Source organism: Urocampus carinirostris, chromosome 2 (assembly GCF_059441175.1).
Source record: "Urocampus carinirostris isolate Australia breed hairy pipefish chromosome 2, RoL_Ucar_1.0, whole genome shotgun sequence".
Classification (NCBI taxonomy): Eukaryota; Metazoa; Chordata; class Actinopteri; order Syngnathiformes; family Syngnathidae; genus Urocampus; species Urocampus carinirostris.
The window spans coordinates 39,577,839-39,602,991 of NC_142350.1; the positions used below are offsets into that span (position 1 = coordinate 39,577,839).

At 38.8% G+C, this 25,153-nt stretch overlaps 1 protein-coding gene and 1 pseudogene across 1 annotated transcript in view; one reads left to right on the forward strand and one right to left on the reverse strand.

Annotated features, from left to right (window-relative positions):
* Positions 1 to 25,153, forward strand: part of rspo2 (R-spondin 2) — a 104,380-nt gene that overhangs the window by 52,080 nt on the left and 27,147 nt on the right. The window contains exons 3-5 of the mRNA XM_088327946.1: positions 296 to 484; positions 11,502 to 11,645; positions 12,928 to 13,116. Of these exons, the coding sequence (XP_088184072.1) occupies positions 296 to 484; positions 11,502 to 11,645; positions 12,928 to 13,116 (522 nt within the window). The remainder of the gene's footprint in view (positions 1 to 295; positions 485 to 11,501; positions 11,646 to 12,927; positions 13,117 to 25,153) is intronic.
* Positions 13,777 to 13,944, reverse strand: LOC148371838 (U2 spliceosomal RNA; annotated as a pseudogene).

Below are 25,153 nucleotides of genomic sequence, written 5' to 3' on the forward strand. Positions count from 1 at the left end.
CTTCACAAATCTACTCAAGTAAAAGTAAAGTGATTTAAACATACTCCCAGAAGTACAAAATGTCCAAAACGTACTCAAGGAAAATTAATGGATTAAATGTAATTTGTTAGTACCCACCTCTGGTCTGAACAGTTTTCTCCACAAGTAGTTTATCAAGTTTTTTTGGGTGTGAAAGGTTTGACAACACCTACTCTTTTAATAAAGGCAAGTTACTATGAGTTCACCATAAAGTTCTCAGGTTGATGTTTGTCTATGTCCCCTCCTTTATTGATTGTCTCTGCTCTATGTCCCGCAGCTAGCTATGGAGCGTATCCTATCTGTAAAGGCTGTTCAGTGTGCTCCAGAGACAACGGCTGTGTAAACTGCCAGCCCAAACTGTTCCTGTTCCTGCGAAGAGAAAGAATGAGGCAATATGGGGAATGTCTTCATGACTGTCCAGCTGGTTACTATGGCATGCGCAGCCCCGAAATCAACATGTGTTCGAGTAAGTACAGAAAAGTCTTTTCTTCTTATGCTGCATGCCTACTCTGCTGTTTACCGCTATTTCCTTCCCCACACCACCTCAGTGTCTATATTTCGTGGTTAATGGATCCCCTAATAACGTAGGTGGTTGGGGCACCACTTGGTGTGGTCTGTCTAAGGCAAGTGCACCCTAGCGGGCCCCATCCCTCCCTAAGGCTGTTATTTTGAGTTGGGGTTTGCTCCTCCACATAAAACAGATAGTACTGGTTTTCGTGGTTACCAGTAGCAGGAGAAGCCTCTTCATATGACTCAGATACAGAACATTTATCATATGGTCACTGTTGATGTTGTTGTAAAGTGTCCTGCCACTTTTCAGAGATGAGCCAAAGCTCTGATTTGACATGTACACAGGGGACAGACAATTTGCTCGCTCATTCACACCTGGGGACAATTTCGACAGGCCAATTAACCTGACATGCATGTTTTTGGAATGTGGGAGGAAACAGGAGTTATTTTAACTAGTGTGACAAAACATGGGTAGACCATACTGGAAATTTTGGTACCAATCCTATACAAAGTAATCTCGGGGTAGTATCGGCTGAAATCCATTCCACACCGATACTTTCTGCATGGAAATGTTATGATCACTGAATATTGAACAATACCCACAACAGCAGGGGTCGGGAACCTTTTTGACTCAAAGAGCCATAAAAGCAAAAAATATTAATTTTATTTTGGGAAAGAGCCACGCCATATATTATGAGACAAATTTACTAAATTGCTAAACCCGCGCCCCAGACAAAAGCTTAGTCTTCAGCACATTTATTTTTGATGATTTGATAAAAATTATGAAAAGAGAATAATGCCAGAGCCCCTGTCCCAAAATCAACAAACATACCACTTTAAACTTGTCTCTTTCTTGCAATTACTCAAGATCGGTTAAACTCCTTTTGACCCTTTTTTTCATACATATTGGTTTCAAAACCAGATGCAAGCAGTTATTGTGTAAAAACGTCACAACATTCTGCAAGTAGGGAGCCTGATGAGCTCACTTTTGGCGCAGACGGCGTAGGGCGAGAGATGGGAGGGAGTGCTTGCACTTTTTGCATAGCTCCACCCATCCCTCCCACTCACCCAATCAAATGACTAAGTTCTCTTCCGGTGTGTTGGCGTATTTACAGTTCTGTGGATTCATCATAAGGTATCTGAACACCGAACACAGATTATATAGTGAACTTTTATAAAAAGGATTCTTTAGCGTTGTACAGCCAAAACGAGTTTTTTTCCCCCTTTTTTTGTGTGACACCTTGACTGTAAATTGTAGTGAAAAACGTGCCCTATATATACTGCAAAGTAATATCACGTTATTTAGCTTTGGTTTGGCTTTGCGTGTATCTAAATAGGATAGACAACTCAAGTTTTAAACAAGATGGAGAAATTTTGCATGCAATCAAATTTGTCTCTGAGCCACAGATACTCATAGAAAGAGCCATATATGGCTCGCGAGCCATAGGGTCCCGACCCCTGCACAACAGTATATTATAATTATGATAAACACAGAACAATGATTTTAGGTAATATGAATGTTTGTTTTTTTTATTGAACTATAATGCAACCCTATCAAACTGTTTCAGAACAAGGGTCAAGAAAGTCTAACCAAAAAAATGCAGCAATGTAGCTTAAATGCAAATCCCAAAATATCAACATGTCAACTATAATAAAAAATAATCAGAAAGTCCAATCAGTGTTTACAATACAACGTACAGATACACATTATTTTTACTTTAATTATAACGTTTTTTTGTTTTGTTTGATGTATTCATCGCTAACTATTTGTCGTATTTCAGTCTATTATTGGTACATTGTAATTTCTCCTAAACTTTAGGTTTCATGTGCTTCCTTTGCTCTTCTGTTGGCACCAATCCATTCCTTGATTTATTTTTCTGTTTTCCTCTCCCCCTTCTATGTTGGACTGTGTCCTGGTAATATTTTGGACAGTTGTGGGGATCTTGAAATGTGACCATAACATTGCAGTTTTCTTCTGCACACAGTTGACAGCAATGCTTCGTAAGGTCCAATTGTCATGTCTGGCGCGGTTGCCATGGTGCCCAGTTGGTTCCAGCCGGGTGGCGCCGGATTCTGGCGCGATTGCCTCGGCGACCAGTTGGCCTCGCCCATGAACACTGGCTGAGACGTATCTGACTGATTGCTTCTTAGAGTACTTAAACCAGTTCCTTCTAACTGTACTTTGCTGGAACGTTTGTTAAACCTGGTTAAACTCTGTGAGACTTCTGTGAGACTTCGGGTTAAACCCTGTTAAATGCCTAGTTCTGTGAATCTGCCCGTATTTGATCCTGTTTTGTTTTTGGTCTGATCCGTTTTTTTTTGGTCATTCTTTTCTTTGGAGTTGATTTCTAATCCACTCCTTCGACCATCGATTCCGGAACGTTTGTGCGCCCTCCTCCTCTCCCCCCAATAAATTGTGAGTACGTCTACGCGAATGGGTCCTTATTTCCTGTTCCCCGCTCTGCTACGTGACACCAATGTGCCACCAATGTGACATAGGCTATGTAGCTGATGCCCAGAGGTTCCCTGCAACATCCCACCTCCATGGCCTGGATTTTCATTTCCAGATTTGCTGTGAGGGTCCATGTCTCGCAAGTGTAGTGGAAGATTGAAGTAACTAGCACTTGCATGAGTCTGATCTTTGATTTTAATGCTGTTCTTGCCCCTCCAGATGGGTTAAAGTCTGGCAAATGCAGCTTTGGTCTGAGTTATCTTGACTGTGATTTTTGTTTCTGACCCCCTTTCCTGATATGACGACTCCAAGCTGTTTAAATTTGGTGACATGTTCAAGATCTTTGTAGCTAATGGTGGGGTTTGTGGTTATACTTTGTGGGTTGTTGGTCATTACTTTTGTCTTTTCTGTGGTGATTTCCATCACATAGTGGTACTTTGTCCAGACAATTGACCCAATCTCTGAGTTCCTGTTGCTATTCTGCCTGTCAAGTACACCGACTTTCAAATACCACGTTTAAAACAAACTGCAGACGGAGCTAAGTTATGTTTCTCCTACCTGCACTGTAATATTTGGCTGTATTTGCGAGTGAATTTGTTCCCAATTTTGAGCCCTTTTTAGCACAGAGGTAGCATCCATGTCAAACTTGCACGGGCCACACTAACATGAAACTTTCATATTAGGGTGGAGGCCTCAAACTATTGTCACGCGGGCCGCCGGTTTGAAATGAAGCCCAAATGGAGGATGCTTAAACCTTTAGAAACAATACTTTGAACATGTTGGAATCGTTGAAAGAGTCTTCAATGTTTTCACCAACCATTATTGATTAAAATTCCTGAAGCTACTTTCATATAATGAACAAAAACAAAAACAAATTCTAGTAATTATGTTTTTTTCATGAATAAAAATGAACATTGCAGTAAACTCCATTGATGTGCACAGATTATTTGCGGCTTATTGCTCTGGGCACACAAAACCACGAGACCTTCAAATAACTTATTTCCTTTTGCCATCAATCCCTATAACAGTTGGCTGTTCCATTCCATTCCATTCCATTCCATTCCATTGTGGTACTTTACATTTTTTGGGTGAAATTTTTACTCTATGTAGCTTTGGCTATCAACATATTTGTTTAACTGTCCCTGATCAGTATTCTACAGCACACTTTCATCATTTGCACAGCAATCATTACTCAGCAAAATCAAAACTGTACACCAATCTCACTCATTGCGTATTCGTTGCGTCTTTGTGGTCTCGTGCTTGTTACTGCAATACTCAACAGGGATACATTTGTGTTTTGGCATACTTGGCCAGTTGAGATGATTCTAATATTTACGGGTCATGTGCATTCAATTATGCCTATTGATGCTGTACTGGATGAAGTAGCAGAGTTTTGCGTGTCGGTAAATACTTCAAGTCAATCATTTGTCATCACCTCAGTGGGAATCTGTCAAAGTCAGTCTATCTTTCCATCATCGTTGCTTTAATCACACTTCTGTCATTGCTAATATACAAAAACTATATTTTGGCCGGTCAGCCAGTCCCTCTGCATATTTTGGGTGTCATAAGACTGAATGACAATGTAATAACATAATGTCTAGTGTGTTGGTCTAAAAAGCCAACAAGTGTTCGCCAATAACAGCTTTACAAGTTTCATATACATATTTTCCAATCTGTAAGGCGCACCCTCCAAAAACTAACTATATACTTTATATATATATATATATATATATATATATATATATATATATATATATATATATATATATATAGTGCAATGATGGAAAAAAATTGTCATTGACCTTGATCGCAAAACATTTTATACAACGGCAATTGAACCTAGGACGCAGTGGCAAAAACACCCAACACCCAACACCACCAGACTACTAGTGATACTGACGACACAAAAAAAGGCATTCAATTTTATCTCATTATGACGATATTTTTACTTAACTTGCCAAAATCGAATGTTTAACAATGGAGAGAACAGAAAGTCGTCCTGAACGATCTAAATACACACAAAAAAAGCACAACGGGGAAAATAACTTAACTACTGATGTATCTGATGATGAATCGGACCTTGGGTTTATTGGATATAAATAAATTATCTTTAAATCTAAATCAAATCAAAGTAACATTATTTGGTAATGACAAGGCAAATCAAAATTTAGAAGTACAAATGGATGGTGCTGCAATAGACACTGTATCAGAAATTAAATTTTTAGGGGTCATAATAGACAATAAATCAAGCTGGAAAACACACATCAGACACATACAAACTAAAGAATCTAAAAGCATTTCAATAATTAATAAAGCCAAATTCATTTTACACTATAATGCATTGTATTCAGTATATTGTCCTCTAGTTCAGCCATACTTAACATATTGTGCAGAAGTCTGGGGCAATAATTACAAAAGTTCACTACAGCCCCTTTTTACCCTCCAAAAGCGTGCAATTAGAACCATACACAGGCCAGGATATCGAGATCATACTCATATTTTATTCCTGCAGTCCAAATTATTAAATTTGGATGATTTAGCACAACTGCTGTTTAAGGTCAACAAAAACATAGTGCCAGAAAACATCCATAAATAATTCATTCGGAAAAAGGGAAATTATATCTTAAGTGGCTGTAGTAAATTCATAATCCCAAATGTGAGAACTACCAGGAAAAGTACGTGTGTGTCTGTGTTTGATTACAAGACGAGATCAAACAATGTCCAACTATTCACTTGTTCAAATATAAATACAAAAAAACATTACTGGCGGAATACAGAGATCGAGAAAATGGGTTATGATTGATACGAGATATTGGGAATAGTGTGTCTAAAACTATGGTTAACTTTGTTGTTATTGTTGCTATTGTTATATCATAACTGTTATTATTGATATAACTACTATTGATTTTATTATCATTGGTGTATTTAATAAGGGAAGATGAAGGGGTAAGGAATATAAGCATCTGCTTCTTACTACCCCTTTTCGAACATAATATGTAACATTATTTTGTTGTTGAGTTATGTTTTTTGTTCTGTTTCTATTTTAATGTTCAAAATATAGTTTTCATTCATTCATGCATTCATTTATATCCTTATATTCATCTCTGTTCTTTAACATTTGTTTCTGGTACCTTGTATAAAAATTGTGTAATGATGAGATAAAATATGTTTTTGACATCTGAATCATGGTCTAGTGGTTGGCAATACTCCGGGGTTTGATTCACTTGGCATAAGATGTGTTGTGATTATGGTCAGCAAGGTTTTCCGATTTATCAATCATTGCACAAAATATGATAGTTTACCATAAAACATTCTGTATCAACACACTCTTATAAATAATGTATGCATTTCCAGTATTTCGCAGTGCACCTGCTTTTAAGGCACTTGTTCAAATTTCTGGGCAATTTGGCCTTTTTAGGTGCACCTTAAGGTCAGGAAAAATGATAGCAGTGCACACACAAGTTACCCCTTTTCCTTATTAAATTTCACTTCATGACCCATTGAGGATGCTGACATATTTGTTGATACAATTATCTTGCCTGTGATCGCTTGAATAAGTTATTGCAAACACTATGCATTCTATCTTGAATTTCTGCCATCTACTTGCTTCCTTGGTTTCCATGACTGCATTCTGCCATCTGCCTACATTTCACTGAGTATGTGTTTTTATTGAGCTTTCCAAGATACTAGATGAAAAGCACATGGCGGTTTGTAAAACACTTACTTGAAAAATCTGAATCCAAACCAGTTTGGTTTGCATTCCAAGAGGCCCAATACATGGTTTAACTAAATGACTCTTGATGCCACAAGGAGTGCATGTGCTTCGTGATATTTTATTAAGGATGTTTTCTTTACAGACAATAATAGTAGATGTATTCTAGCAGGTTGGGTATATCTTTTTGTTTGGAATGCTTGCATTTTTCTGAGGGATTCAGAAATGTGGAACGGACACAAATGTGTTTGAGGAAAGAGCAGAGACACTGAAGTTTATGCTGTAGTGCCTTCTTCAGGACCTTATGATTGACAAAACACAACCTTTGCTTTACCTAGATTGACATTGACGTTAACATGCGGCGGTGCACCCGTGTGGAAAAAAGCATCATGGAAAGTCTTGGGCGGTAGACAGCAGCTCTGTACTTTGCCATGAACCTTTGCCATCCATAGCTACACGTGTCACGGCTGAGTGGTAGTGAGCAAGCCGAAGCGTCCATGGCAGCCAAAACCCAAACCAAGAGTGTCCATCAGAGCTATTCTCTGCGTGGAAGCAAATAATGGAAAAATGGGGATTGTTTTCTTTTTTCACATCGTCGCATCTCTACCCAAATTGACAGTCTTGGTCTGCAACAATAGAGACTGAGATGAGTAGTGTTAGCATATACAGATACTGCTCAGATTTGTGAAAGGCCTTCCTTAAATGGCAAATATTCAAATAAATATCAGCCGCTGTGTGCCTGCAGACGAACCAAATTTGAGTGAAGCTCACTTGTGGATTTGAGTGTCCTTTTAACAACTGTTTATTTATTTATTTGTTTATACACAATGATGCATGAACTTGCCCTCTCATATTTCAGATTTAGTTTACCCCTATGTCATATTCAGACCTTTCGCCCGAAAAATGCCAATCTATAAGTGATACAAAGAGCAAAAATGAAATACGCAGGTTCAAGAGCATTTTCCATTCAGGCCCCAGTGCTATGGAATGCTCTGCCCTCTGAGATTCGATCTACACCCTCAGTGGAAGTGTTTAAATCTAGGATTAAAACACGGATATATCCAATAGCCTATGAATTATGTTGATTTTATAAAGCTGTCAACTGGCTTTTCTTTTATCAACTATATTTTATGTTGATGATGTTTGCGTATTGTCTGTTGATGCGCTTGTAACATTCACGGCAGCCTGGTCATCCTGGAAGAGCGATTACCCCATGTGCGGCCCCCTTCTCAAGGTTTCTAGATTTCCTCATGCTGAGGTACTGAGTTTTTCCTCTTGCTATTATGTACATCAGCCTATGGACGCCGTGAAGTCTTTATATTATTTTGGCTTGTGCAATCTTCAGAGCTTGCAAACAAACACTTCGCCATATCAATATAGCTATTTACATGTTGTCCCTGGGCTTCAAACCACTTAAAGATTTCCGTTTGCATTTCTGGGTATGATCCAAGATGTTTGTTTTTTTTTCTCCAGGCCTGGTGTACTGCAAAAATATTAAAAAATGAAACACCAGAAAGCAGCTCGCTTTTACCGTAATTTCTCTACTCACGTTGCCCAATTGATTTTCTTTTTCCTGTATAAGCCATCCAATGCCTACCATTTGCCACTGGTGACACACAACCAAATATGCGCCTCTAAATGGACCACGCATTTCAGTATTTTGTAGTTTTAAATATGGCTCAGATGCATGTATATATTGTAAGAAGAATATCAGAAAATCAGTAGGGAGAAAATGCGAGTCCTCATACTCAATAACTCGTTACAGTACTCATTACCGACAACATTAGTTGGGTTGGAGGAACCTTTGAAAAGTTTTACTGCCAATAGTGGTGACAGGGGACTCTTGATGAATCACGTCTCAACTTTAAACTCATTTGAATTCATATGGCATGTCACACCAAACATAGTACATTGCAGTTAGTTGTATTTTACTTTGGCAAATTTTGGATTTCCTCTCGGAGTGCCAACATCTTCTTAGCCTTTAACTCCCAGGCAGAACCAGGCTCGAAGATAATAACGATAATATGTTTAAGTCCTGAGAACACCAGACCATCAGTGAGATCTGATGACCTCATTATTTCTTATTAGTTTCCTGGAGGCACCTAGATGAAGCCTTTAAAGGTGGTCCAGAGGTTAATCCCACTGAGAAAATGAACCCACTCCCCTGTATCTGTTGGTGGAGCTGCTCAACAATTCACGGAATCAGCAAGCAGACTTGCTGGTTGGCAATGCGGGAGATTTTCCAGTTTTTAAGATAGCCTCAGCTGTTCTAGATAGCCTTTTACCTGATAACTGGACAGAGGGATCGTTCTCTGTCATAATGATCTCTTTCTTACTCATTCCATTCTCTGATGACCTATGACCGTCAAGTTCTTCTGCTCTGCGTTGTAACGCCTTCAGACTCTCATTGATGTGCCAACCACCTCATCCATCTCTTGGGGTTCATCTTGAGTTATCTTGTATTTAGAAAACAAACTGTCCAAGCATTTTGGACAAAATATTTTAATCCTGTTTAGAATTGGTCCTCCATCTTGTATGAACAGTCAATACCTGGCTATTGTATTGGAGGTCATGAGTGCTGGGGAGTACTGACAGATGTTCTCAAGATCCCTCCCTTTTTATTATTCCTCTTCTTTTTGTTGTATTAGAGAGCTGAATGTTTATTTGGTGGACATGTCTTAAGATGCAAAGGGTAGAAGACATTGTTGTGGTTTCCAGTGCTTTGTTAATCAAGTATTTCCCAAATGACTCCAAAGTTGTGCTATTTTTATTACACTTGCCTGACATGGTTTAATTCAGGCAAATCTGGCTCATGTTAATGAGTAGTTATACAGAAAGGAGTAAATAAATGCGAAAATTAAAAATTTTAACCATTAATGAAAAATTACCGTATTCATGTGTAACGTGCACTTGTGGATAATGCGCCTCCATAATCTTTTTTACCAAAAATCGGTATGGAATTTTGTTTCCCTTTTTGTCAGCTCTAACTAAGCATTTTAAGTGAGACACATAGGACATGTGGAGTTAAATTACAGAAAGAAATGAACTATCATATCTATTCATATATAATTGTTGCGCAAACTAAAATAATATAAGCATATATATATATATATATATATATATATATATATATATATATATATATATATATATATATATATATATATATATATATATAATCAATATAATGACAACGTAGAATATAAACACAATCATGGTTCATGGGTCCATAGCCACCTGGGTTGTTGGTGCACCACTGAAGACACAACTCTGGGCAAGTTTCTCCACTGCTCATGGTTTCTGGCCTGTGTTTGGGTCATGGCTAAGTTGGCACCAGTCCATACCTTAATGTTGTTGAATAATTTTTCGGTCTTCCTCTCCTTTTGCCCCCTAGGACTGCGCCCTAGAAAAAGTATCTTGGCCATTGCTGATGATCTTGTAAAGTGACCATACCACTGCAGTTTTCGTCTACTCACAGTTGACAGCCGTTCTTTATAGGGACCATTGTGCCCTCTGATGGTGTTGCGCACCATTTTGTTTTTCACATGGGCTACATAGTTGGGTACGAGAAACGTAAACACAACACTAACATAAAGTTTAAAATATGTATTTTTTTTGTCCTTTATAGTCTGACTTTTTATTAAATACACCAAAACCTTTCCCTTGTGGTGCTTTTTTACGTTGATTTATCTCTTAGGACAACTTTCTGTTTTCTTCCATCTATAACATTTATCTCTGGTTCCATGAATAAAAATAGTGTGATAATGAGGTATAATCGAATGCCTTTTCCATGCCACATAAATCACTCGTGGTCAAGTTGTCAAGATTCAGAACTTGAACCACCATTCCCTAGTTCAATTCCCATTGCATACAATATTTTGCGATTGTGGTCAGCGATATTTTTCAACTGATCAATCATTGCATAAATACAGTAATACTTCGTAAAACCTTGTGCATGATGTGCACCCCAAACTCTGAGTTGTTCTTAGGTAAAATAAATGCGAGTTTTTTTACAAATAAAACATTTTAGGAACATGAAACTCATTGTTGACTTTCAGGTTAGGTTTTATCACACAGTTTTGGCATATCTCCACCAATATATCATGGCTTTTTTTATGTATATTGGTAGTTTGTTTGGAATGCTGCGAAAAGCGTGAGACCAGAGTAAGGGATCCCATGACATACTTCAGTGTTCAAAGTAATGTGGGGAGGGACCCCCTTGTTTTAAAGGAATGTTGAGGAGGCGGCCTGATGGTCAGCTGGAGATCTTGTAATTAAGGGGTGTGATTGGGTGAGCCTTCCTTTTGTCTCAGTGATATAAGAGTCATAGTTGAAAGAGCAAGTATCCGTATGTTTTTTGTATGTTAAGAAAGTTAATTTTTAGCCTATGATGAAATTTCAAGCTAGTATCACAGATCAGTTTTTGAGACTGGGTTTGGTTTTAAGAATGTTTTAAAGGTTTCTGTCATCAAATTGCATTGATAACGTTCCAAGTTAACATCACCCTCACTCAAAAAAATTTGGTTTATTGAATGTGATTCTCTGTTTCATAAAAAAAACCTTAGGCAAGCCGGATATGCAAGACATCATCTAGATATCTATTTATCTCTAAACCATTTGTTTGGTCCCTCAAAAAAATAAAATCACTCAATGTTCACCCTGCAATAATAAGAATGATTCACGGGGCATTGGTGTTTTTTTCCCGGGACACAGACTCTAATCTAATCCTTTTAAGATCTCCCCCTCTTTAAACCCTAAATCTCTCGATCAACTCCAGATGGACACTGATGTCTCTCCTATTCTCTTCAGGGTGCAGGATAGACAACTGTGAGTCCTGCTTCAGCAAAGACTTCTGCACGAAATGCAAGACAGGTTTTTACCTACACAAGGGGCGATGCTTCGACAGGTGCCCTGAGGGCTTTGCCCCACTGGAGGACACCATGGAGTGTGGAGGTAACATCAAAAATATTAAGGACACAGACACATTTGCATTGAATTTTAAAATATATTTATATTATGCAGGGAAGTGTGTGTCAGTATATTTTGCCGGTCTTTTATTCAAGAAAAAACACACTGTATCATCTGTCCGCCATAATTATTTTAACTGTGCTTCCGTGGTCAGTAAAGCAAAGTTTGTACCGTACTAATTATATACGCTTGCATTGCAATCATCTTACTTTGTAAAAGTAATGTGAAAACTATAGCAAGGATATTCCAGTAAATATTTACATTCAAGTCAAATGAAGAGAATATTGTGTACACCAGTGGTAGCCTACCTGTTTGAAGCTGAGAACTACTTTTTCTTACTGATTGGCAAGTCATGTTATTACTGTGTTATTACTATGTTGTCACCAGGTTATAATTATTCAAAGACAAGTTAAAATAGGCTTACACAACCACATAAACATTATGCCAGTCAGAAATCAAATTTCTCGAAAAACCACAATTCTGGCATCACGCTGGAGACGCCTGGTGTACACTTTATTTATAAATTTAAAAAAATATATATTAAACGTTTGTACATCTCACCTGCGTCAGAGACTGTAGATATGTGTTTCCATAGGAGCTTATGGCTGGGTAATTATTAAAAAAAAAAAAAAAAAAAAAAAAAAAAAATATATATATATATATATATATATATATATATATATATATATATATATATATATATATATATATATATGGCACCAATCCCTCTCCAGGCCCACCAATTTTTCCAGCTTTCGTGTGTCAGGCCATCTTGGTCTTAAGGAATTAATATTAATAAAAATTACAATTTTATAGAATTAGTTGTTGGGTATATTGTTTAGTCCAAGAGCAAACTGAAGTGAACTCTTATTTTTATAAATGAAGGCAGGTTATGCTTCCTGTCCCCACAACAAACACACTCACAAAAACAGTAAAATTCTATCTCATATACGAAAGGTCAAGATTTGTATTTCCATAAATTATCAGTTATCAATCTAGATTTCATTTTCTTTCTGGCTATATAACACAAATCAGTTTTTGTTCAATTTTTGAATTATAAGTTTATCTTCACCGTCAGAACAGACAAAATGCCCGCTTCTGAAATTATTTAATTTTGTTCTTTGGCTACAAAAACATGCATACCACAAACTGAAATCTTATGGCATCCCATTAAAGCTCAGTACAAAAGCATGACGTGGGGTCTGTGGATTGTTTTTAAATAACATTCTAATGCGGTTTCCCTGCACAACGCTGTGTGTGTGTCCAGATGGCTGTGAGGTCGGGCAGTGGAGCGAATGGGGAGCTTGCACCAGAAGAAACAAAACCTGCGGCTATAGGTGGGGTCTGGAGACCCGGACGCGACACATTGTAAAGAAGCCACCCAAGGACACAATACCGTGTCCTACCATTGCTGAGTCTCGCAGGTGCAAAATGGCCATGAGACACTGCAGAAAAGGTAAGGATGTCAAAGAGAAATGTTGCAATGCGTCACAAGGTTTCTAAATTTTGCACTTCAAATTAAAAAGAAAATAATTTCTGTATTGATTCGATCCAAGTAAATACACTGTAGTATCAATCGATATTGATCCAACATGGATACTTTTTGCTTGGAAATCTCATGATCATTAAAAGTGAAATATTTTGGCTCTTGCCTACTATCTCCAAAGGGCACATTGTAAGTGAGGTTGTCGCTCTGGCCTTCACACAAAAGGTAACAGTACTTGAAAAAAATGGTAAAGTCACAAAAAATAACACCTTGCAAAATCCTCTTCTATTTGAAAATACAACAAAATTCACGTAGACCCAGGACAACATCAAAGAGTGTATGGTGGATCCATCTAATGTGGCTGACTGTTTAAATTCAGGGATGCTTGTGGTGTCACGCAAAAACTATCAATAAAACAAAAATACTTTTTTTTGGTTTGGTTTGAACAATTTCATTGACACTATTGACAGGGGGGGGGTTTAAGGGTTATTGATCTATCTTCGTTATTCATTATCCATTATCCGTTATCGGTCAAGTTCATAATACGCTACAAAGCCTAGGAGCCGGGACACTTACTCTCAGCCAAAAGGCCAAGCTAAGGTCCTAGCCCTAAAGCCTTGCTGCGATCATTGCGAATGCACCGTTCCCGGAGGTACTGCAATAGCGGGCCGATGCGTGGAGTGGACAGAGCAAGCTCATATTCCATCTCCGAAATGCAAAAATCAAAGATAGTGACTTCATAGAAAGTACACAAAAGGCCAAGACAAAACAACTGTTTTTGACAATAGTAAAGGGAGTGAAACAGAAAATATAGCGATGTGACAAAGTAGTTCTTTAGACTCTGTAGTCCTTTAACCCCAAGTTCTATATCAACAATGGATTCACAGAGTTTTGTTCAGGAACAGTAACATGTTTATATTTTTGATTGCAGCTTTTTGCCCCCTGTGAATAGTGAATCTCTTAATGTTTTAATGTACATTTTCCACAGTAGCAAACCACTTTGCCACCCATAATACACTTGGCATTTTTCTTTCAAAGAAAATCATAACAACACTGCACTTCCTGTTTTATCCTGTCATTTGTAGCTTCTGGTAGGGGTAGAGACAGAGATGTCTCCCTCTTTCTCCTTTCTAGGGAGCAGCACAAGGCCAGGTAGAGAGAAGTGCTAAAGGATCCTTGTCAGTCACCTACTCAGGTATAAACTTAGAGAGGGGCCAAAAGCGACAGCTGGGAGAAAGGCTGCGCTATCCACATTATAAAGCAGCGCTTTAAGAAAATTAGTGGAGGAATTAAGCATTGTTGATGTGATCCAAATACTTGCTCTATCCATCTATCTATCTACCCTGGTCATATACATCGAGAGGGTTGGCCGACAGGAGGGCAAACATATACACAAAAACAAAGAAAATCAAAAAAGGGAAAAAGTAGCAAAAAACACACACAAATATTTTTGGGCCATGGCACACCCAAATGCCCAAACATCCAAATAAGTTAAGTACCTCGGTACCCAAGTTGGTCATGCTTTCGTCCCTCCAGATGAAACAGGAAACGAGAAAGCAGCCATGTCACTTGGGTTAAGGTGACACAATACACTCTTCTGTTCAATAGCAGGACCTGACAGCTTTCACAGGTTTACCCCTGCCGCATCATACAGGTTCCCTGCCTATCCCTTAGAACACATCTAAACATCCCACTATCCTTTTACAACACTTCTCCACTCATTCCTATCACCAACAATACTTGCTCAGTATCGATAATATCAATATTTGGATCGATTCACCCGCCCCTACTAAACTGAGACCTCGTCCACCCTTTCACAGTTACACCTGTCTCATGTAACTTCCACACACCACAGTGTTTTTACTTTGTCTGTGCTGTTGAGGCTTTTCTGTGGCGTTTTAGTGCATGAAATATCAGATATTTTCCATTGCGGGCTGCAAGGCAGTTTTCTCTCTGAGGTATATTTTTCCCCTTGCTCCCCTACCTCCCTTCTTAAGAACGATTTGCAGGTTGCCTCAATGGTTGCCTCTGTTTCCTTCAGTCACGTTGAGAGATATTTGAGATGTTCACGTTAAGCGTGGCCTTTCATTAAATGTGTATACAAATATGTAGTAGCATTTTAACGGCTCAACTCACTATTTTGAAAAATGTTGTAAAGGTTAATGCAGAGTTAGGATAAACCATATTAAAACAAGATGCAGTTGCAAACTGTAGATAGAGGGAATGACATGTGTGCTTTGAAAGTAATTGAGATTAAACCAAGCGTCAAGCGAGTTAATAAACCTGTTGGTTTTTCATATTTCCTTCATATAGAAGCTGCTGCTTTTACTGCTGTAGGAAACTGCATTTTTACTGAAAGACTGTCATGTTTGTCAAGAGAATTCTCCCCCAAGCCCCACATATCTTCCAATACTATTTAAAACCTTGTTTTGCATGCATGGTTACCAGTGTTGGGCGCGTTACTGAAAAACACTATATTGTGACAGTTATGTGTTACCTAATTTGAAAGTAATTCAGTTACCCAGCAGATTACTGACACCAAAAAGTAGCACGTTATGTTGAAAGTATCTATCTCGTTACCATATTTTTCAAATTATAAATTGCATTCTTTTGTATGCGATTTATATTTGGTTGAGACTTTTGTGTGAAATTATTAACACATTAATACCAGGTATATCAGTTCACATGTTATTTTCACACTAAACCACAAGAGGGTGCTCTAGGCCAGGGTGCCTCTCGGCAAGTTGCCGGTGCAGAAATATGTCCCCCGCATGAAATGTTAATAGTTGTAAATTTGGCTTGGATGCCACAGTATACGGTAGGGAGAATGATAAACTCTTCTTTTCCTACCTAACCTACTTACAATATGATAATTTGAATACATAAAAGGGATATGTTCTGCAGATGCAAGTGTTCTAAAAATTAACATTTGTGTTTGCAACCGTCTCATGGTGTGTGTTCAAAGGGACATTGTTTATTATTTAGGCATACTTATTAGAAAAATAAACGTTATTACCATGGGAAAAAATGTTTTTTAATAATGAGCAAAAATATATAAACTATCATACAAACAAGCATTTTAAAAATACTCTAGGTCGTGAAATATGTATTTATTTGACATAACATGAGGCTCACCGAGAGGGAGCTGACATTATTGTCTGCCTTCTTGCTGCTAAGGGTTCGAGAAACTTGTGAAAGGCATGGCAAAAACATGAGAAGAAAAATGTTGAGGTTTGATGACTTTAAGTATCCTAAGTTTGTAATCTTCCTTGTACTTTGTAGCGTTTTCGTTTGCACCACATAATATAGTGACATCTAGGGTCACATCCTTAACACTGTAATGTTCAGAACTGTAATTCATAATCCAATATCGATTTTGTGGATTAAAACCTGAGATGCATAAAAGCACCAGAAGTAAGTATGAAAATGTTCATCCGATTACCCGAACAAGCATTTTTAAGATGCCGGATTACGCCGGACATTACTGATTGATCTCTGTTTTCAAGCTTAACAAAGACCAACAAAAATTATGTGGTCTTTTCCTTATGGCTGGGAAGATGTAATCCCTCTGAGATACTAAACACAAGCGTGCAAACAGAGTGCAGATAGTGTCAAGAGGAAATATGTTTTTAACAGTAAAAGCTAGGAGTGTTGCAAACCGTGTCTGATGTTTTCCATATAAATTGCAGGTCAGTGTAAACAGCATTCACGACTCACACTGCTGGAATTCATTTACTGGTGTTGCCTTAAGGAAAAAAAATCTTGATTCTTTACTCCAGCTTTCAAAAAAATGGTTTCATCCTTCATGTGGAGGATGTATTAAGTATGCAGCGGTATCAACCATATGTTGTTTTCATCCATCTGTCAAGCTGCATTTAAGTAAACTTTTGAAGTTTTGCAATTTACTGTGCCGTGGCTGGTTTATACTTATTTAAGGAAAATTGGATAGACAAGAGATGATTGTAACTTTCCACCTGTATGACAATACAAACCAGCTTTTTGGGCTTGAGTTGGAAAGTGTACTCAAAATAAGTGAAATTGAAGTTTGATCTACTTGCCAGAATGTTTGAGTCATGTCACAAATGGTTAGAGAGCATGTTATTTATGGAGCAGCTGTGGCTTAGTTGAGTCGGCCATTGACCAAAAGGTCACTGGTTCAAATCTCTGCTTCTATTGTCTGCCCTTAGTGTTTTCTTTGGCTGGACACTGAACCCTAACTTGTTACCGGGTCAGCATCAACACAGAAAAAAAAAATATTGATTAGCTTTAACTAAGTGTTCCCTTTTTTTTTTAATTTCAATGATCTATTAGAAAACAATTCACTACTTGATGTTGTTGGCCCAGGTCTTTTTCTGTCTCCTTTTCCCCATGCCCCCTTGGACTGTGCCATTGAGAATAATCTTTACCAGTCCTGATGATTTTGTGACGTGATCATACCACTGCAGTTTTCACCTGCGCAGAGTTGACAATAGTTCTTTGTAGGGTCCAATGTGTGCAACGTTTTGTTTGTTTCATAGGCTATGTAGCTAGAAGTTTCTTGTCGCATTGCATCTCCATTGCCTGGATTTTCTTTTCCAACTCTCCTGGGAGAGTCCTTGTCTCTCAAGCATAGAGGAAGATGGAAGTAACCAGCACTTCCAAGAGTCTGATCTTTGATTTCACTGCTATGTTCTTGTCCCAACAAATGGGTTTAAGTTTGGCAAGTTTGGAAGTGGTTTGAGCTATCCTGGCTATGACTTCTGGTTCTGGTTATGAAAGCTTCAAGATATATTTTGGTGACAGGTTCAAGTTATTGGTGGCTGAAAGGGATAACGGGGTGATACCTCAGGGGTTGTTGGTCTTTCTTTTGCTTTCTGTAAACTATGTTTTTTTTGTAAAACTAGAAAAATACATTCAATCAATTATATTTGAAAATAGTTTTGTGGGAAAATATGATTTGATTAAATGTGCTTATTTGTTTATTTTAAGTGTGTCTTTAATTTTCAGAACAGTTAAGAACATTTCATAACCCCAGTAAACATGTCTTTGTAAAGTTGCATTGAAAAAAAACGTCATCAAGCAATCCATCAATACTTACATCGTCAATGCAATAATATTACTTTAAAATGAATGGCAGTGATGATATGTCGAAAGGGTATAAACCATCAATACATGTATAATACATAACTTTTTGGATCTTTATACAGAAGTCTACTACGTATCAGGATACTGTTATAAAAAGCTGTTGATCTTAAAAAAATAACAGTCGGAGCTGAAAAACATAATCTAAGCAGCGTTCAAGCACTATCTCGATAACTGTGATGTCATATTATATCGCCCCAGTAAATATATAATAGCATTTTGTAGATATGACCTTTTTGAGCCAAAGATCTGAATTAATTCAGTTCATTTGTCAATGTAGTGAAAAAATATATAGTTTTATCAAGAACAATATTGTGTGGCAGAGCCCTGCTTGTTTATAAGAACATAAAAATACTAAAGTAAAGTCTTTAAGGCCAAAATCAATTGTGGAAATATGAAACTTACAAAGTCATACAACGAAGTCTAATGCAAATTATGGAATACCTGATTAGGTTTAGCAAATTGATTTTTTAAGCTGCACCTTAGCGCCAGTCTTTTATGGGTGAATTGATTTTTAATAGGTGTAACCAGAGAAATTCCTCTGATGTGGCCCACAAAGGAGGCCAAGCCTGCTATATTTAATGGTCTGATATTTGAGATCCAAGAAGCATTCACCGCAAATGTTTACAGTCATCCAATGTATGTGTTAATAAGTATGATGATAAGTACCTCAACTGTCGTCAAGATGTTTCCCAAGTTGCACTTAAGTAGACAGTATCGTCTGCAAGTGTCGGATTACTACTTCATCACTCCTCCAGAGGGCAACGTAGAAAAACACATTGTTCCAGCTCTTTTGACTTGTCAGAGAAGTGCCAGTTGTTTATTTACTTTATCTGCTGTACAAGTCTGGCACACGTGCTAATGTAAATTCAGATCCAGACCCCATGAGGATTTGTTTGACTGGTGGGATCTATGCCCAGTTTGTCTGAAGCCAGTCTGGGTCTGGGGTGTATCTGCAAGGCTGTGAACCCCTTCGTCATTTCTGTCTGTGAAACATCTGCTTTAAAATAACTGTCCAATAGAAAAAAACAATGTTAAAGACTCAATGTGAACTACTGTTATCCCTTGATTTTCGCAGGTGTTGCACTCTCAAAAAAGTCCAGCTATAGGCAAAACTTGCAAAGTAGAAATATTTTTTATTAGATATCTGTAACATATAATATATACAACTGTAGCAGATTAACAACTATAGATTTACAAATAAAAACACAGAATTTGTGTTGAAAGAATGGCATTTATTGTCACTATACAATGGTATAACAAAATTTGGGGGATTATCATTTCAGTGTAAGAAAGCAATGTAGAGAGCGGCCGGCTAGCTGCACGCCAAAAATAATAAAATATAAGCGGCGCAAATGTAGCAGTTTCGCACGAATTGTAGCTCCAGGTCATCAATTACATGGACATTGGATCTGGCATTGGTGAGTGACATGCTCGGCAGGGGTCGCTTGTCACGTAGCTTCACCAGTGAGCTGCCCCTGCGGTCCTGATATTGCTTTCTCTCCTGACGCCACCTCAGTCTCTTCCCAGGCCCAATAACATTCCACAGAGCACCCGGTGGTGAACAGCATTTCTTGGCACTCTTCTGACTGTGCTCAGACTCAGATTAAATTGATGAATATTTTTTTCATGTAACTAGCCGCTAAAATACTAGTTGCTGCCATGCTTTGCAGTTTGTTTTTGAAGGACCCATTGACTTTTGCACCTGCCCAGTAATTTGATTAACAGCAGCAACCCTAGTCTATTACAGTCGTGCACACAGACAGTAATGCCCACCCCAACACACACGCACACACAGCCCACCGCCACCTGCCCCTCTCTTAGCATTTGCTGCATGTTGTCTCTTTGCAGAGCACAATGCACAATGAAAATCTGCAAAGTATCAAAAACGCAATACAGCAAGGGATTAGTGCAGGGGTCGAGAACCTTTGACCCAAAGAGCCATAAAAGGGAAACTACTTTTTCATTTTATATCTTAGCCAAATCTAGCTCTTTTCTTGATTATATAGGTTCCCAACCCCTGGATGAGAGTAATTATTCAATTTACCATTTTTAGCAGTAGGGATGATTTAGACAAATACATTTTAATATCCAATTAGCTTATACAACAAATGTGTAATGAACAAATAAGTTAGAACACAAAAATGTGGTGGATGGCATTTCCAGACAAGTAACCTTTGCCCAGTTTGGTCCGACAGAGAAACCGGTCTTCATTCTGGCCTTAACCACTGGAGGGGAATTATGGTGGAATCATTTTCTGCTCTTTTTCAAAGTGTGCGTCCTGTCAAGACATTCAAACGAATGACAAAACATTCCGCAATGTAAGCTTTTATTCACCAATAGAGGAAAGGAATGACCAGGCCAGCAGACATTAATCTGCGAAAACGTCTTTTCGTCAGTAGAAGAGGAATCATCTTCGTTTGTCATACACACACACAGGAAATTTAAACTCTGCATTTGGCTCATAACACCAAACACACACTGTGAGAAGCACACACTGGAACAGGAGGATACTTAATTGCCTAGTGAGCAGGTCGGGGTATCGGTGTCTTGTTCAAGGACACCACAGCCATGTTGGAGATGTTCTTGGACTGCAGTTCCCACACTGTTTAGATGCTTGGCTGCAGCTCTGAAGGCAGGCCTTCAAAATAAAAGTGTCCAAGTGTATAATGAAATGCTTCGCAGTGCTGTAAATGCCATTTTGGAGTGGTTAAAGATGAGATGTCAATAAGTTAACTCACCCAAATCTTCACTAGTCATGAATACAGTGGCGGGCCGTGGATTTTACACTTGGGACGCCTTGTGCCATGACCAGAAGGCGGGGTTTTGGTTTTTGAGGAGAGTACGAATATTGCGAGTCATCCAAGGTTTTGTTTGGGAAAAACCCTGACTTCTTTATTCACCATGACATTTTTCATCCAGTTTTTATGTAAGAAAGTACAGTGTTAGTGTATATCTGTAGGACAGGTCATGATTATCAAACACATCTGATGAAGAACACCTTCACTCTATGCTTGAATTTTCTAGTCACAAGCTTTTTTTTTTATCCCAGAGGGGAGTACATTTGGGGGTAAGAGAAAGACAGAGTTGATCAGATCCATTCACGTGGGGGAAGTAAGTGTGCAGCTCTCCACACATTTAAGTACAATTCAGTTTGCATCACACCAATATTGTCCAAAATTAATGTTTTAAAAAGATAAATAATGCCTGTTATACAAAGGTCAAATAATCATTATCAAGATTTAGAGAAAGCACTCCAGTCACTAATTCAAGCGTTTCTTTGATCTTCATAGATTGCAGAATTCTGTGAGATCTTGTGCTTTAACGATGAGAACTGATCTGATTTTGGCCAGAGTTGAATGATGATGAATGATTAAGGTTTATATCTGGCCAGGCAAATATCACGGACAATTTAGATCACTTCTTCCTGCCAACGGGAGCCAAATGAGAAGTGCTTTCCCAGAACTGCAAGAGAGTTCTAATTGGCAGTGGGCCTGTTGATATGTGTCTCACATTGTGCTCTTTGTTAAGTTTTACGGAACTGTGGCTTCATCGTCTTTACATAAGATTGGGGTTTTGGGGTTTTTAAGGGTTATTGATCTATCTTCGTTATTCATTATCCATTATCCGTTATCGGTCAGTTCATAATACGCTACAAAGCCTAGGAGCCGGGACACTTACTCTCAGCCAAAGGGCTAAGCTAAGGTCCTAGCCCTAAAGCCTTGCTGCGATCATTGCGAATGCACCGTTCCCGGAGGTACTGCAATGCTCTACATGGGCAGTTAGGAAGAAAACGTTGCTTGAAAATCTCCAATCTTGTCCAGTTAGTTTGGGGTGGGATGCAAACCGTTTGAGTGAGAGTCACTTTATGTTACCAACACCTTGAGTCAGCGACAGAAGATATCAGCGAGAAACAGACACAAGGAAAATGTACTATTTTTAGAATGTTGCATTTGGGTGCCATAACAACACTTAAAGGTATTCCCAAACAATGAATCAATCAATTAGGCTCAGAACGTGTAGTGTTCCTCCTCACAACTATGCAAAAATGTTGCATAATATTCCGCACGTTGGGGTATTCTCAGCTCGGTAGCCTAGGGAGGTCGCTGGTTCAAGCCTCGGCCGAGTCATACCTAAGACTTACAACATTGGTACTCATTGCCTCCCTGCTTGGCGCCCGGCATTAAGGGTTGGAATTGGGAGGTTTGGTCACCTAATGACGCCTAATTCTTCTAATTCTATTCAAGAAATTTAGTTGTCCCATCTGGCTTGTTTTGGGTAGAGCTGTGATGTCATTGAAGTAACACAACACTTTCAAAATGGCGAATTCCAATAACAGAGCATGTAAAAAAGCTCCCATAAGAAATCAATTGTGTTGAACAGCAATTGCACACTGCTCATTTGTGCTTGACAGTAGGTGATTATGGCTTTTAGTTTTTTGCCGTGTGTGTCTCGGTCGGTATAATTCTGTCCGGCTAGATCCTGGTCTGAGGCCTTTCCTTTTTTTTTTCTTCTCGGTTGAGGAACCTTGGCTTACCACCATGTGTTGTTTGGTCAGCTCACCTGGTGTTAGTGCCTGTTTTGTCTTGCCCCTTGGATTTTTACCGTCCGGCTTCAAATATAGCGCCATAACCCCTGCGGCTTTTCGTTGTTGGTTCTCAGTTAGCGTGGCTGCTCACCGAGTGTTTTTTTAATTCGCTAGCCTGGTAATAGTGCCAGTTTTGCCATGTCTCTTGATTTTTTCCCACCCAGCTTTGCGTTTTCTTAAAACACTCGTAACGTCTATTACTAACACATACAAACGATATAGCGGCTGGATTGCTATGGTGTTGGTGTTCCTCTGATGACGTCACAGCTCAGGATGACAAAGACAAAACATGCTGTCTTTAAAATGCATTTTATCGGAAAATGATTGGAATTCGAGGCAAGAAGTTAAGATTATATGCCTGGGCTCGAACCCGGGCGGATATTTGAGTCAGGTCGGGCCGAAAATTTCAATCATTAGTTCGGGCTTGGCCTGGGCTTCTCTTTCATGGACTTTTTGTTCTTCTAAGTATCCATTCATCGTGTGTTCTGCGTTTTCTTGTCTTGGTCGAGGATTCTCAGTGTGTGGCACGTGTGTCTGGCGCATGGGTGTGTTCGTCAGCCAAAATCACACTTACTCCCGCCTCCTGAGTCCTCAGAAATCCATGAAAGTATGAGTTTACTTCCGGCTCAGTCCATCAAATCATGGTAAATCATTGGGCCGAGCTGATTTTTTTTTTAGGCACGGTCCTCTCATTGGAATATACAATGTACTCAAATTTTGCAAGTTTAAGAATTTGGGAATACTTCTAGAAAGCTTCTGTTTTTTTGGAAAATATGTGTCTAGATTCCCACCTTCACACCAAAATGAATATCAGGTAACTCCTATTTTGGCACCAAAGTTCCTCCAAAATTCAAGATATGAAACCCCATATGATCCTGCGAGCTTTAAATGGAGCCCCCTTCTTCATCACACGGGCATGAGTCATAAATGTAGAGGTTAGTTTTTTTTCAAAGATTTGCAGGAGGAGCAACGGGAGGTTAAAGGGTTAGCCGTGCCTTTGGCACCTTACACTACATTACTGTCATCTGGTCGTTTCAAGGCAGGATGACGGTTGGGGGCAGTTGACTGTTTTTTTCACTCTTCACACTCTGGTTGAGTTATGGTTTTGCAAGCTGTTTTTAGCAGACTCACGTCCGGGAACACATCAAAATGGTTTATTATTAGCTATAAATCCAATAAAGTTAACCCTTTATTTTTGCAGGGTTGCGTTCCAAAAAGGACCCGCAATAGTCTTAATACATAAAATACAAGTCTTTATTTATTTATAAAATACTCTTTTCCACATTGAAATTGAAGAACATACCCTATTTACCTGCACATTTACAAAAAAACTCTGAAGAGTGTGTGTAGCGTAAGCTGTTGGTTTAGCCCTTCAGATTTCAAGTTGGCATCTGAGCACCAACCTGTGGATCTTGGGAAATGTCACTTTACAAACTACAATTGGCTTAGTGGTGATAATGCACTAAATCGATCGCACCACCAGCTGAAGCAAGCAAACCTTTCACAAGTAGAAATGGGTTTCGTCCGTCACTTTCAGCCTAAATGTGAGATCATGAGCCCAAGCCAATCCGAATTCCAGGCCAGGTTGGGCCTAAAATGTCAATCGTTACATACTAGTCTGACTTTCTTTTTTTTTATCTACTTGTCATTGTTTTTCTTTGTCTCTGTTCGTACCGTATTTTTTAATTTAGATTTTGTTACAAAAGATGGGCTGCACGTCCGAACGGCCCTCCACATTGCCCGCTCACCGAGCGGACCACGTTCGGCGCTGGCTGGGGCCGGCACTAATCACCTTTCTTCCACCAGAGTCCTCACAAATGAAATAGGAACTCTCACTTCCAAGAACCAGCTCACAGAGCCAGTTCATTCGAACAACACACCACTAATTCAGACTGGAGCTGAAGGCCTAGGTGTAAAGTGCATGGGCTGCCACTGTACGTATCTGTACTATAATATTTTTATTTTGGACACATAGTTTCTGACGACACAACACAGGTCTTGACTATTGTATTTAACAATGCATGTTTGATGTGCATCCTTGAGTTTAAAGAGAAACAAGCGTTGTTAATCGAGAGACTTTGGAAAAAATAAGAGAAGAAGGGTAGCTGTAACAACCCATACGTAATATGCACACAATGTGGGAGCATACACGAGGAAAAAAAGTTTCCCATGCTTTGCAAATGGGAGCTATTTCCCCCCACTGAGCAGTATATAGGCTGATATTACCCATGACATGTTTAAGGCTGTGAAGCGGACCTTGGAGAGCATTCCACTTGATGGGCAAGTTTATGCTGTTTT